The 12,676-nt window shown below is 41.0% G+C and overlaps 1 protein-coding gene across 4 annotated transcripts in view; it reads right to left on the reverse strand.

Moving 5' to 3' along the window:
• Positions 1–12,676, reverse strand: part of OSBPL1A (oxysterol binding protein like 1A) — a 77,415-nt gene that overhangs the window by 46,384 nt on the left and 18,355 nt on the right. The window contains exons 9-16 of one of the 4 annotated variants that reach the window (XM_059859403.1): positions 12,071–12,138; positions 11,946–11,990; positions 10,469–10,542; positions 10,324–10,387; positions 9,299–9,400; positions 7,720–7,842; positions 5,882–5,963; positions 3,156–3,262 (exon numbers count right to left, since the gene is read on the reverse strand). In XM_059859403.1, the coding sequence (XP_059715386.1) occupies positions 3,156–3,262; positions 5,882–5,963; positions 7,720–7,842; positions 9,299–9,400; positions 10,324–10,387; positions 10,469–10,542; positions 11,946–11,990; positions 12,071–12,138 (665 nt within the window). Of the gene's footprint in view, positions 1–591; positions 751–3,155; positions 3,263–5,881; positions 5,964–7,719; positions 7,843–9,298; positions 9,401–10,323; positions 10,388–10,468; positions 10,543–11,945; positions 11,991–12,070; positions 12,139–12,676 lie in introns of those variants that run through there. The other 3 variants (XM_059859411.1, XM_059859418.1, XM_059859429.1) reach the window with 3 other exon arrangements.

Here is a 12,676-nt window from a genome sequence, read left to right on the forward strand (position 1 = left end):
CGAAACTTAAGAGTCAAGATACTCATCTACACACTTGACTTAAGCACTGGTTAGTGAAGAAGCAAGGCAAAAAAAGGAAAAAGCCAATTTCTTTAAATAAATATTTTTTTTCAATCTATTTCACACAGCTTCAGTGCATGTAGCTCAAGTACTGGAGATGAATTTTAAACTCATTCAGAAAATCTAGCAGAGAGAATAGAATGAAAAGAACCTTAAGTTCAACTCCTCCTACAACTACACAAAATAACTCTGGACACAAAAACTACTAGAATCAAACTGCTTTGGGAATGTAGGTTCTGATATTTGCTAGAATTAGTCCAAGGCAATCCTGCTTTGAAACACTACTAACCTTGTGCCAAAGTCACTGCAGAAAACGTTTCAAGTTGTGCAGGCTAGCTCCGACACCAACGCCCCAGCAAATACTCAGATTAAAGCAACAGAGTTACATTCCCTTTTGCCCTTATATGTTTTAACTATTTGGCAAAAAGTATCTGTGCTCGCATCTGCTTGACACTGAAGGGTTCATCCCAATGTCAAGAACGAAGCAGAGGTACAGACAGCAGCCCCCAGCCCATCACGAACGCTACATACCGCGGGACGATTCCGGGCAGAAGAGAGGCCCCGTTCCGAGAGAAGCCGCCCCGGCTGCAGCAGCGGCGGCAGCACCTGCCGGGCCGGCACACGCCGCGGGCGGCCCCTTCACCTTGCACCACACGCCGCGGGTTTCGCGGCCGCCCCGGCGCGGCGCAGGGCGGGGCGGGGGAGTCGCGGCAGCCCCGCGCAGCCGGGGCGCGGCTCCGCTCAACGCCGCTCCCGCCGGGCTCCGCCGGGCGCGGGGCGGCGGCGCAGGAGGAGGAGGAAACCAGCCCCAAACGGCGGGGCGGCCACTCCGGCTCCCAGCCCGGCTAAAAATGGCCTGACAGACCGAGCGCGCCCGCCCCTGCCGCGCCCCCGCCCCGTCGCCGGGCACGGCGCTGCCCGGCGCTCACCGCCGCGGCTCCCGGGGCGGCCCCGCGGGCTGTGCGGGCTCCCGAGCCGTCCGGGGCCGCCCCGCACGGAGTCCCGCCGCAGTGGGTTATTTTTGGAATCTCCCCCCGCCCCCCGCTCCCGGCTCTGCAGCGTCACAGCCGCTCCCGCCGTGCGGAGCGGAGAGGTCACGCCTTTCCCGGCGCGGTGGCGGCCAGCGCGGGGCCCCTGCGGCCGCTCGGAGCCCGCACCGGGCCGCGCTCCCCGCCGCCGCTCGGAGCGTCCCCGGCCCACCGCGCACGCCGAGCCCCGCACGGCGGCACCGGCGGGAAGGAGAAGCAGCGGGCAGACGGAGCGGTCGGAGATTCATGCACCATTTCTAGCGCAAGTGGAAGACGGCTGAAGCTCGGTTTAGTGCTGCGTTAGCAGTTTCATCTGCAGACTGCGCGGTTATGCTACAATTGCCAAAGCACAGTGATAAGTAACACTAAATAAAGTTTCCTCTAGAGAACCAAAAGTGCGTTCACTGTGGTTACCCTTACTGAAGTGAGGAGCCGCTCCTCATAAGTCAAGCAGTAGCTTCTGGTATGCTGACAATTTAAATTAGAGGGAAAAAGAATTCTCCTTAAAGAGGCAAGATAGAAAAGCACCCGGCTTGAGAAAACGTTAATTCTAGAGATAACCGGATTCCACGGGACATGCACAATACGATTGCAAGGTTACATATATATTGCTTTTCAAATGCCAATAAAACGATGGTCTAGAAATCAACCCTGAACAGCAAAAAACCAGGGTCCTGACTTATAAAGGACAACAAACCAAATGCTGTGGGTTTAAGAACAGTAATGATCAATGAATGTAGCTTCTTGGAAAGCTGCAAGTCTTAGGAAGATATTATGGCATTTTAAAAAGCCTGAACTATATTTCTGAAGTCAGTAGTTTGAAGTTTAAAAATACCAAGACAAAAAATTCTCCAGGATCACATCTTCCTGTCATGACCGACTGATCTCACTAGCTATGGTTGAAAAACAAGTTCACACCTCAGCCTATCCCTCTGTGCCCAAATCTATGTGCTTCCAGATTAAAATAAGGCCTCCATTACACCTACGGAGACTATTCAAGTTCAAGTAAGGTGACATTACAATTTCACCATATGTTTTGCCATACTCCACTCTGGAAAGCTATTTTAGTCTGGCTTGAAGCAAGATGCCAACACAATTAAGGAATACCAACTAACACCATACACCCACTGTTGTAACAATTTCCCCCTCATCCGCAAATGAAGCTGGCAACTTTAATATCAGACTTTCTTAAGGAAAAAAACCCAATGTAAAAAAAAAAAAAAAAGCAATGCTTGTTCCACTCTGCTAGAACTTAAGTAAGTCTAAAAGACTCGTGACTGGAAACAAAGGGCTCGGTAAGGAACGAAAAAAACCCAAACCTAGACAATGGAGCCAGTGTTTGTAGCTCACTGTTAAATAACTGGAAGACTAGCAGCACCGACACAAACCTCACTCTGAAACACAGCTTACTGATGACAGTAGAGTAAGAGCCTAATCCAGGGATTATAGTTAGAACAGTATAGGAAGAAAAGTTTATTTCATGGTACTAGGGCATTGTCAAGAAAGAAGAAAAATACCAGCCCTCCTACTCTAGGAACTAGTGAATTTGACATATATTCCCAAACTGAAGTGTTTGCATTATGTTTAACACTATACAAGATATTTGTTACTGGGAAAGCCAGAAGTTCAACAAATAGCATTTGCACACCCACTAAGCACATGGTCTGAAAAATAAATTCAGAAGCAATATTGTTCAACACTTCAGTTAGCTAGTAAAAACTAAAAAAATCCAAAACCTAATTTTCTCAATATTTTGACCTTCAAATCAGCAAAGCAACAGCTTTATTGAATTCAAGCATTCAGTTTGAACATTGCAAGCAGTAGCTTGTAACCAAAATGTCTCTTTTCTGAACACCCAAATATTAAGACATCCTTTTGCAAAGGCATATACCTAGTCTATCTCTAGAAGAATAAATTTTTGTCCCATTCAGTATGCAAAAGGACAGCTTACCAGCAACATGGATTGGTATGGGTTTGTGTATTCATTTTTGTAACAGGTCAACTGGGAACTAGACAAATATGCTAAGCTGTGCAACCCGTTATAGACCCAAGCAGCACAATACATACCCCTTCTTGCTTTGTGAACAGGTTAAGGCACTCAGCCAGAGCCTCACATGTTTCCTGGGATACTTCAGAGACCACATCAACTTTCTGCAGGAGGGGAGAAGATATTCCTGAAAACACAAAATTATTAGTAATGTGAGAAGGACATTGTAAACGACAGGATTCTTTTAATTATTTTTTCCTCTAAGTAATACAGACATAACATTCACATGTTATAGGAAGGCTGGAGCATTGCAAGATCTGTGGGAGGGGTTTTTTTTGCATCTTTTTCCTAGTACTGGTGTAAGAGGCACATAAATAGATTGAGTTTCTCTTTCAGCATGGTTTAGAAAGCAGAGGCAGTAAGCCATGGCAGCAGGACACTGGAAAAGGGACTAGCAACAATCTCCTTCTAACTAATTACTAGATTTTTAAAGCTTCAGGTGACAGAATTTAAATAAAAAGGATTCTGCACTGGTTTAATATGCATAGAAGTGTAAAATGTAGATATTTTTTTGCCTTCTGTCATGCATTACATAGAAGAGAAAGAGGTTACCACAGTGCTCAGTGCAGCTGAAAATTTAGGTTTGAAAAAAAATAGATTGAATTCTAACTACAAGCACACTGAACAATCAAAGGGTAAGATCTTATTTTCATGGACTCATGTGTAAGTAGTACAGCTTGTCATGTCACATCCTTACTTCTGTGACTATTTACAGAAGGGACTGCATGTCTAGAACCAGCAGGAAATCATGATAACTCAATCAGCTGGTAGAAATGATTGGAGTCAATCTGTGAAGTTTTCTGATGTGCAGCAATTCCTCGGAAATTAAGTCAGTCATTTTCTCAGGAAGCATAGTTGTTGTAATTAAAATAATTGCAACATTTAGTGCCTGCAGACTCCAGGATCAGTTGACACCATTTAGTAACCCAGGTGCTTCGAGCTGATGTCACACCATTGAAGATTAAGAGGTCCATCAGTGACAGTACCTGAGTTTATTTTTCAACTTATACTGCATATGCAGGACAAGATACAGTACATTTCCACACACTAATTGTGTTCTCTGAAACCAGAGCTCACCACTGACTCAAACTGACTCTTCCAGCAGCTGCTAAGAACAGCTAGTGCCTCTAGAAGGAGGGGCAGCACACTGAGTGCAGGAGACATCTTTATTTGTAATATACAAGATTCATAAGTCTCAAAGAATGGCATGGCAATTCTCTGGACTTGGAATAGCATTTTGAAAAGGGGAGAGAATTTTAAATACCAGGTGCCAACACAGCCATTTTTACATTACTCAAATGATTTTAGGGAAAACTCCACACAGAAGGGTGTCTAACTCAGAAATTTGCATTCTTCCGGAGCCAGAGAATTGAAATACTTTAAAAATTACCACAACAATGGGAGAACTAGATCAGTTGTCTCTGCTACCTACAGAAGTTGCACATGATTCCAGAAACAGTTCACTGACCTAGCAAGTTACAAACATCCCTTGGAAGGAAAACAGGAACTTATTACTGCTATTGGCCAAGACTAACAGTTTCTAGGAATGAGAGAATATCTGCTTTTGCTTTACTATGGGTATTGATATTTTAAGTTGTGTATTTCCTTTAAAAAATGTTTTTCTTTAAAAAAGAACCTCACTTGTTCTACAGAGTCAGGGAAACTGCCTCTACAGCTACCAAAGGGAATTTATCCACCTTATACTAATTTTCAAACTGGGGGGTTTTGTGAAAAGTTCTGTTTTGCTGTAACAGTAATTACAAAAGCTTCACAACAAGACACTCATATACATTATGAAATGTCCCTTTGCCTTGTGAAATAAAAAATTTGGTAAAAATTCAGTTTATGAAAAATACAGGGTAACAACACAGAGTAACTTACTCCATTAGCATGTGGAGAAAAAGCTGTATTTTTAGCCTTCTTTTGGAAAGGCACAGGAACGAAAGAACTTTTTACTTCTCAAAACTGGTATTCTACTACAGACTAGGGATCTGTATAGACAAACAACTTGTTCTCTAATCTGAGCTTCAAAATTTTAGCCACAATATATAACTAGGACTCGGGTCCAAAGGACCAACAGTTAGATGCTCTTACAGAATTCCTTTGTGTGTTTAATACATGAACAACTTCTCTACATGTTTAAGGCATTTAATAAAACAAATACAAATCTCTAGCATCTTGAAGCCTGTGTTATATTTTAGCAGTTGTGCTGCAAAAATCTAAGTACATGTTAAGAATTATAACTTGAAATGAAACCTGAGAAGTTCAAATTTGGCATAAAAGTCATAGCAAAATCTGTGAAATATGTCCCATCATACCATGACTCCAGTTCTCTGTATAGTTTTGTGATTTCACTGCTTTTTGTACTGTGAAGAGACACTTAGGCACTACAACAAGCTACCAACCACAGATTTTTTTTTTAAAAAAACCTTGAAAGCAGACCCCTGCGTTATATTTTTATGATACTACTCAATAAGGACTATAGCTAGAGGCAGTTTCACTGCATTTACAGCTGCTAATAAAATTTCTTTCAATCAGCATTCTTCTAAGCTGTTTCTCCAAATCTGAAATCTTAATTGTTGGCAATTACTGTAATGCTACTTTAGTTGAATCTTTTTCATAGGGAAAATTGTCCTCCGTTTTCAAGCTCCCGAAAATTTGATTTTGGGGAAATAAAAGCATCCTGTTAAAAAGAAAAAAATTAGTTGCTTGGGAACAAACTACATTTTAAATTAATAAGCTTTACCTTTTGTAGCATCCAAAGATTTAACCATTGCAAGGAAGTCTGAAACCTCTTTACTGAGTCTTTGTTGGCACGCTTGTGCTTTCTGAAAAAAACAAGGATAGCTAGTTCAGAAGTACCTTGTTCTAAGGAAAGTGTAAGTTTACTTTCTTTACTATAGTGAAATTTTAAAATTCAGACAGCATTAAATCTTAACAAAGATTCCCATCCCAGAGACTGATATATTAAAACTGAATCAAATTACTTAAACTACCTTCAAAGACACAAAAGCAAACAGAATATTTATGAACATTTTATCACTGACTAGATTTTGTTTAATTTCATGAGCCAAATCAAACCCAGTCAATTTGTTGTATGTGCCACTTTTGCTCCTCATCTCATTCTTTATTGAGCAGTTTAAAAATCTGGGAAGAGCGTGTGCTTGTTCTTTGAGAAACTTAAGGACAAAATAAGCACATTCATAGGTTAACTGACAAATGGCAAGTATAGTGACATGCAGAAACCAGCCCCAAGATCATATTTCAAGTCTGCATTCGAACTTGGAGACAGTTATCATAAAACCATAGAATGGCTTGGGTTGGAAAGGACCTTAAAGATCATCTAGTTCCAGCCCCTGGCCAACCACACCTTCCACTAGCCCAGGTTGCTCAGAGTCCCATCCCACCTGGCCTTGACCAGGGATGGGGCATCCACAGCTTCTCTGGGCAAGCTGTTCCAGCGCCTCACCACCCTCTGAGTAAAGAACTTCTTCCCAATATCTAAATGAAATCTCTCCTCTTCCCACTTATCCTATCACAACTACATCTAGTGTGTAATCACTACTACAGTTGGCCTGTGTAAAAAGTCACTCCCCCTCTCTTTCATAAGCCACCCTTAAGGCCACAGTGAGGTCTCCCTAAAGCCTTTGCTTCTCCAGCTCTCTCAGCCTGTCTTCAAAGCAGAGGTGCTTATTCATTCCCAGTGATCACCTTTGTGGCCCTCCAACACATTCACATCTTTCTTGTGCTGAGGACCCAGAGCTGGATGCAGCACTTCAGGTGGGAATCTCAAGAAAGCAGAAGAGGGGGGGCAGAATTGCCTCCCTTGCCCTGCTGGCAACTCTGCTTTTGATGTGGCCCAACTCTGCTTTCAAGTGTACTGTTATCTATTAAATAATACCAACTTCTGTAGGTTGCTGGGGACTGCCAGTGCCAGTTATCCTCCCACCTCTGCTGTGCCATTAGCTACTTTATGTTCTCGTACTAAAAGGAATGGTACAAGCTGCTTGGAGTTTAGCCACATGAAGATTTTTCCACTGCAACATCAACTTTCCCTTAAAATAGAAGGTTTTAGCTGTACATGTATAGCAAAAGGCAAAAATCACAGGCTGAACGCTAGAATTACCAAAGACTACTCAATTCCATTGCAGGTATGAGCAGTCACTGTACAACGCATCTGATGCGAACTGAGGTGATAAAAGATTGTTTCTAAAACACTTCATTGCCTGTTCTGTAGAGGCAGAACTCGATGTAGGTTAGCATTGGTGACACTGAGACTGGAGGATAACAAGTAGAGTACACAAGGCTCCCTCTCCTGGCTGAAACTCTCAAGCAGGTTTCTATCTCATAGTAGTGCTGGCTGAAGTGAAATCACAGACCTGTAGCTGTGATAAACATGTCATTTTAGCCACACAGTCTGAGCAGGAATACATGACAGCAAGCAACGCAAACACAAGCAGCATTTATGCATCCATGGGAGGAATCATCACTTTTAGTCAAAGGTACATTGAAGTATTTTAACACAAAACAAGGCTAATCTGCAACTGCCCAGATGCACGAGCCAAGTAAGTATTCAGTACATACTTTTAGAGTGTCCTGTAGGTCTGTAACAGATACTGCATCATCTTCATCATCACTACTCAGCTGTTCCTGTGTGCAGTAGTGAGTGCTATATGCAGAGTGGTCCTCTATTGCTTCTAGCCAGCTCTGGAAAGGAAAAAACAGAGTTAATAAACATTTCAAAGGTCATCCCCAAAACAAAGGCTCATGTAAGCAGAACAACAAAATTTTCTGTTGATATAAATAAGATAGTCATTAGTAAAATGAGACATCTCAATAGGCAAGAAATAGATTGCTAGAAAATGTAACGGGTATTGCAGATGAAATACTCTATGGGCAGGGTACCACTGACTCAAATTATTATTAACCCTTAAGCACAAATGTAACCCACCCCTCAGTCTATCCAAGGTCACATTAAAAAATCTTATTAATTAAAAGAGTGTAGGGAATATATTTTGCATCTTTGGGTTTCTGTTCAGACAGCAAGGTCCCTGTGACAAAGTCTGCCTTCTTATGCATGATAAACTCCATGCACAAAACCTCTAGCACTATCACAATTAAGAGGCAGATTCTTTTCCTACTAATTGGATCACAGAGTGGCTGAGGCTGGCAGGGACCTCTGAAGGTTATCTAGTCCAGTCCCTCTGATCAAGAAAGCCCAACTAAAGCTCGTTGGCCAGGACATCTAAATGGCTTTTGAAAATCTTCAAAGATGGAGACTCCACAACTGCTGTGGGCCCCCTGTGCCAGGGCATGGCCACCCTCACACTTGTTTCTTATGTCCAGAGAGAAATCCCCGTGCTTCAGTTTGTGCCCATTGCCTCTGGTCCTGTCACCAGACACCACTGAAAAGAGCCTGGCTCTGTCCCTCTTGGCACCTCTCCTCAGGCATTTACAAACACAAGCAAGCTTCCCTGTGCCTCCCCTTCCCAAGACTGAGCAGTTCCAGATCTCTCAGCTTTTCCCAGTAAAAGTGATGCTCTGATTCCTTCAATCACATCCATGGCCCTTTGTTAGGTTCTCTTTAGTATGTTAGTATCTCTCTCGTTGTGAGAAGCCCAAAACTGGACACAGCACTCCAGCACTCCAGTTGCCTCCACCCCAACACCAACTCTAGTTAGTACACCTGCAGAAGCACAACAGTGAATATACTACAAACAGCCTTAAAAATGTTTCAGAGCCACCTTTTGAGGAAATACAATTTATTAAGTCATCTGGTAGTATGTTTAAGAGTAGACTGTACCATTAAGCATTCTTTTGTTTGTGATAATGAACTATGAAAGTGAAACAGAGAAGGTTGCAATAGAAATTTACCACATGGAGAAGTGAATGAAAAACAGAAGTTAGATAACAGGGGATAATACAGGAACAGAGCTGGAAAAACAAGGTAGCACTTATTTTAAAGAAGAGATAATTACAATGGGCCAATTTTTTGCTGTTTAATCCATAACCATGCTAAAAGATTAAATATCTGCACTTATACTACCAAGCCCTGATGATCAAAATATAAAATAAGCTGCTACTAATGCATCCAATTAGTATGCAAATTATTCATTACAGAAGTTACTGTATTTTAATGCCTTTGATAAAGAGTCATTATTACCTCTCTTGTTTGAGAAGGAAGGTTATTTTTAGGAATCTTGAAACGATGAACAGTGTCATCAAAACATCTGACAGAAAAGAAGCAACTGTCTGTTGATTTTACCTAGAGCAAAGTGGAGAAAAAACAAAATTAGTATAATGAATCAGTCAGAAAAAAAATTAAGTGTATGCAAAGTATAAAATTATGCTTAACTCAGTAGTTTTTGCCTCAGTTTTGATCCAGTAATTGTAATTTATAAAAATCTTAGTCAGAACAGTTTTCCAAAGTGTATCATTATGTTATTAATAGCAATATAGAGGTTCTTATGGTTAAATATTATATTTGTATTTATTTGCACCACTTGATTCAGACAAAACCTCAGCAGCCTTTCAAGATTGTCAATATTAAGGAATTTGTAGATACTGAAAAGCAAGTCACTTTGCCACACAACATGAGTGCATATATAAGTGCAGTTTAACAGAACTTGTGGTGCCAAACTAGGATAGGGACATTATAGAAACATGGAAATTATCTTAAATGCATTTCTCTTAAGCACTTCATCTTGCTGGGCATTATAAATGACACCTGGCCTTTGTTTTCTCTGTTCAGCCCTTCCAAAACAGATTCCCACAAGCATAACATAAATTGGGGAAGTTTTCCAAACATAACCTTCAAAATTGATTAGTCTTTCAACTTAGAGATCAGCTTAAGTTATGCAACTGGTCACAAGCAGTCAGGGACAGCTAAGGAGGAACTGGAGCTTTGGCTATTCCAAATCACATGCTTCAATCCGACCCAGTCTGCTTTCAGGACACCTTGTGTGCCTAAATCTTCAGTGCTTTAGAAAGCAGTGAGGGAGCTTTATGGCCACTTTGCATAAAAGAATACTTTGCTAGACAGGAACAAGCGTTTCTTTCAACAGCACAAGCTTTCTCCCTATTTTATAACAAAGATCAGGTTACCAATCCAGTGGAAGTTTTCATTAACCAGGACGGGAATACAATGGAACATAAAAAAACAACTCAGTAGTTACAACACATTCCTACCGTGCAGACAGCTTGTGTGAGATGCTTGCACCCCTGACGATGATCATTATTCACTGCATCAGCTCTTTGAAAGAAGAAGAGATTTAGTGAAGTGAAGACAGGAATTTTTTAAACTGCTCTTCTGAAATTTAAACACAGAACTTACTGTCTGCGATACCAGGAAAGCACTCCATGTTCTAGAACTATCCAGTAGAGTTTCCAACCAAAAAATCGTGAGCTCTAAAAGGGGAAAAAAAAAGGGCTACATAAGCTCAACAGAATACTTTTAGTACAGAGAGCTCAGTGTGCAGCTGCAGTGTGAGCTGCAGAACTGAGCTCTGGGTGGTAGGAGCCTGAGGCAAGAGACCATGAAGTGGCAATGACCCTTTGCTTAGCCAAGGCCACAGGGACTTTGTGGAGTCAGGAGCTGAGGACTCAGCAGGAAGACTCCAGACTCTCACACACTTAGACTGCAAGGGCTGAAAAATTCAGGGGTTCCATCATTTGGGTACCTCCTCAGAGGCACCAGCTCAAGCTGCTATTTTGTTATTGCACAATGACTAAAGTAAGGATCCAGAAACATCTGAAACTCAGCTAAGGGAAACCAAGGGTCAAGCTGGTAAGCAAACCTAGTCTGACTGAGAGTGGTGAGTTGAGGGAGCCAAGCCAGGCACTCGTCAACCCCCTGGAGTCACCAACTGCAAAGGGGCTTCAGTCCCTGCAGTTAAAAGTCTCTGGTGGAAGAAGTGTGATGGACAGAGTAACTCCTGCATGGTCAGGCAGAGAAGTTTGCTTAACACTTAAAACTAGTAAACATTACAAAAACCTTTTAGGTTCTGCATATCCTGATGATCACAGCAACCTGAGAGCATTTTACAAGTGAAGCACTACTCTTGTTTTTGGAATCACCTAAAGATAAAAGTTGAGATTGCTATTCAGTAAGAACCGAAATATTAAAATGCTGCATTTTTTAATTTTACAGGAATTGTTGGTCACTACAGAATTCTATTTTATAAAATCAAATGAGAAACAAAATACATTGACATCTCCAGCTACAACATTTTATCTATCTATCTTTCTCAAGCTTTAGCACACAGTTCTTTTTTAATAACAGTTCCTTATATTACAATTGTGATATAGGAAAATTTACACTGAAGAAAACTTTAAAGATTTCATTAAGCAGCATAATTAAACATTCATGTAGACTTTAGATTCACTTCAGCAACACAGTAAAATGAGCTTTAAACTCTTTAAATGACATCTTCCCACTAAGTTTTAAAATTTTCAGAAGATGATGGCAAAGTATTACTCAGTTTCTTAAAGACAATATATCAATCAGAGATTATCAAAGTAATCCACTGAGGAAAGAAAAAGCATTTTGCCCACACGAAAGGAACAAAGCCTTATCACAGTGCAACTTTGCCACAAAAATTACCAAGAAATAAAGATTTTAGTGACTGAGGTTAAGATCAGGGTACCATGAATCTGGTAGCTGCTCCACTCAGCCAGCCCATACATATTAGACAAAATTACTATTAAATACTATTCAAAAATCCTTTCATTCATCAGTTATCACTGACATACAGAAAAAGGACATAATTTGAAATCTTACAAGCTATTTGAGAAAGGGAAATAAACCATACCTTCCATAGGAGACCTTCATATCGCCTCAGGGGTTTGTTGATAACCTGCACAGAAATTAAAGCTCATATAGGAATAGCTTCAACTACACAGCCTTGGCATTTTAAATTGATACAAAAGTTCCTACCTTTCCAGTTTTACCTGCCAGTATCAGTTTCATTTCTGCACCTTGGGCTAGATCAAGGGGTGTCTGATCTGTTTAGTAACAAAACAAGGCATGAGAATTCGATGCAAATAAATTTAGATGTACTTTAAAATAATTTGACACTCATTATCCATCATTTTGGCTTTCAAGCATCTACACTTACTTATAATTAGGGAACATCAACTCCTCAAGGGCAGAAGATGGATAAAGGTATTGAACTTTAGGGCACTGCACTGCTCATCAGAGTTCTACTAACCACAGAGAAACCTTTTCCTTTACTGATTTAAATTTGTTTTTAGCTTCCAGCTATATAAAACAGTTTAGGACACTCACAAATACTAAGACAGAGGCATCTCTAAATAGAGGACAAGAACACAGTTTGCAGAACATCTGCATCAAGTTTTCTTCTTTTTGGTTTTATTAGAAATCTTCTTCTGAGGAGTCACTTTGTCTCGGGCATATTTTCAATCTTGCTCTTTTTTTGTTACCTGTGTTCAATGTTTAGCATCAAGAAAACAAAAGCCAGGCACATTTTACTGTTACGAGAGTCAGTAAATTTTCCAGAAACGGGTAGGCTTGGAAAATCAA

Source organism: Haemorhous mexicanus, chromosome 1 (genome assembly GCF_027477595.1).
Source record: "Haemorhous mexicanus isolate bHaeMex1 chromosome 1, bHaeMex1.pri, whole genome shotgun sequence".
Taxonomy (NCBI): domain Eukaryota; kingdom Metazoa; phylum Chordata; class Aves; order Passeriformes; family Fringillidae; genus Haemorhous; species Haemorhous mexicanus.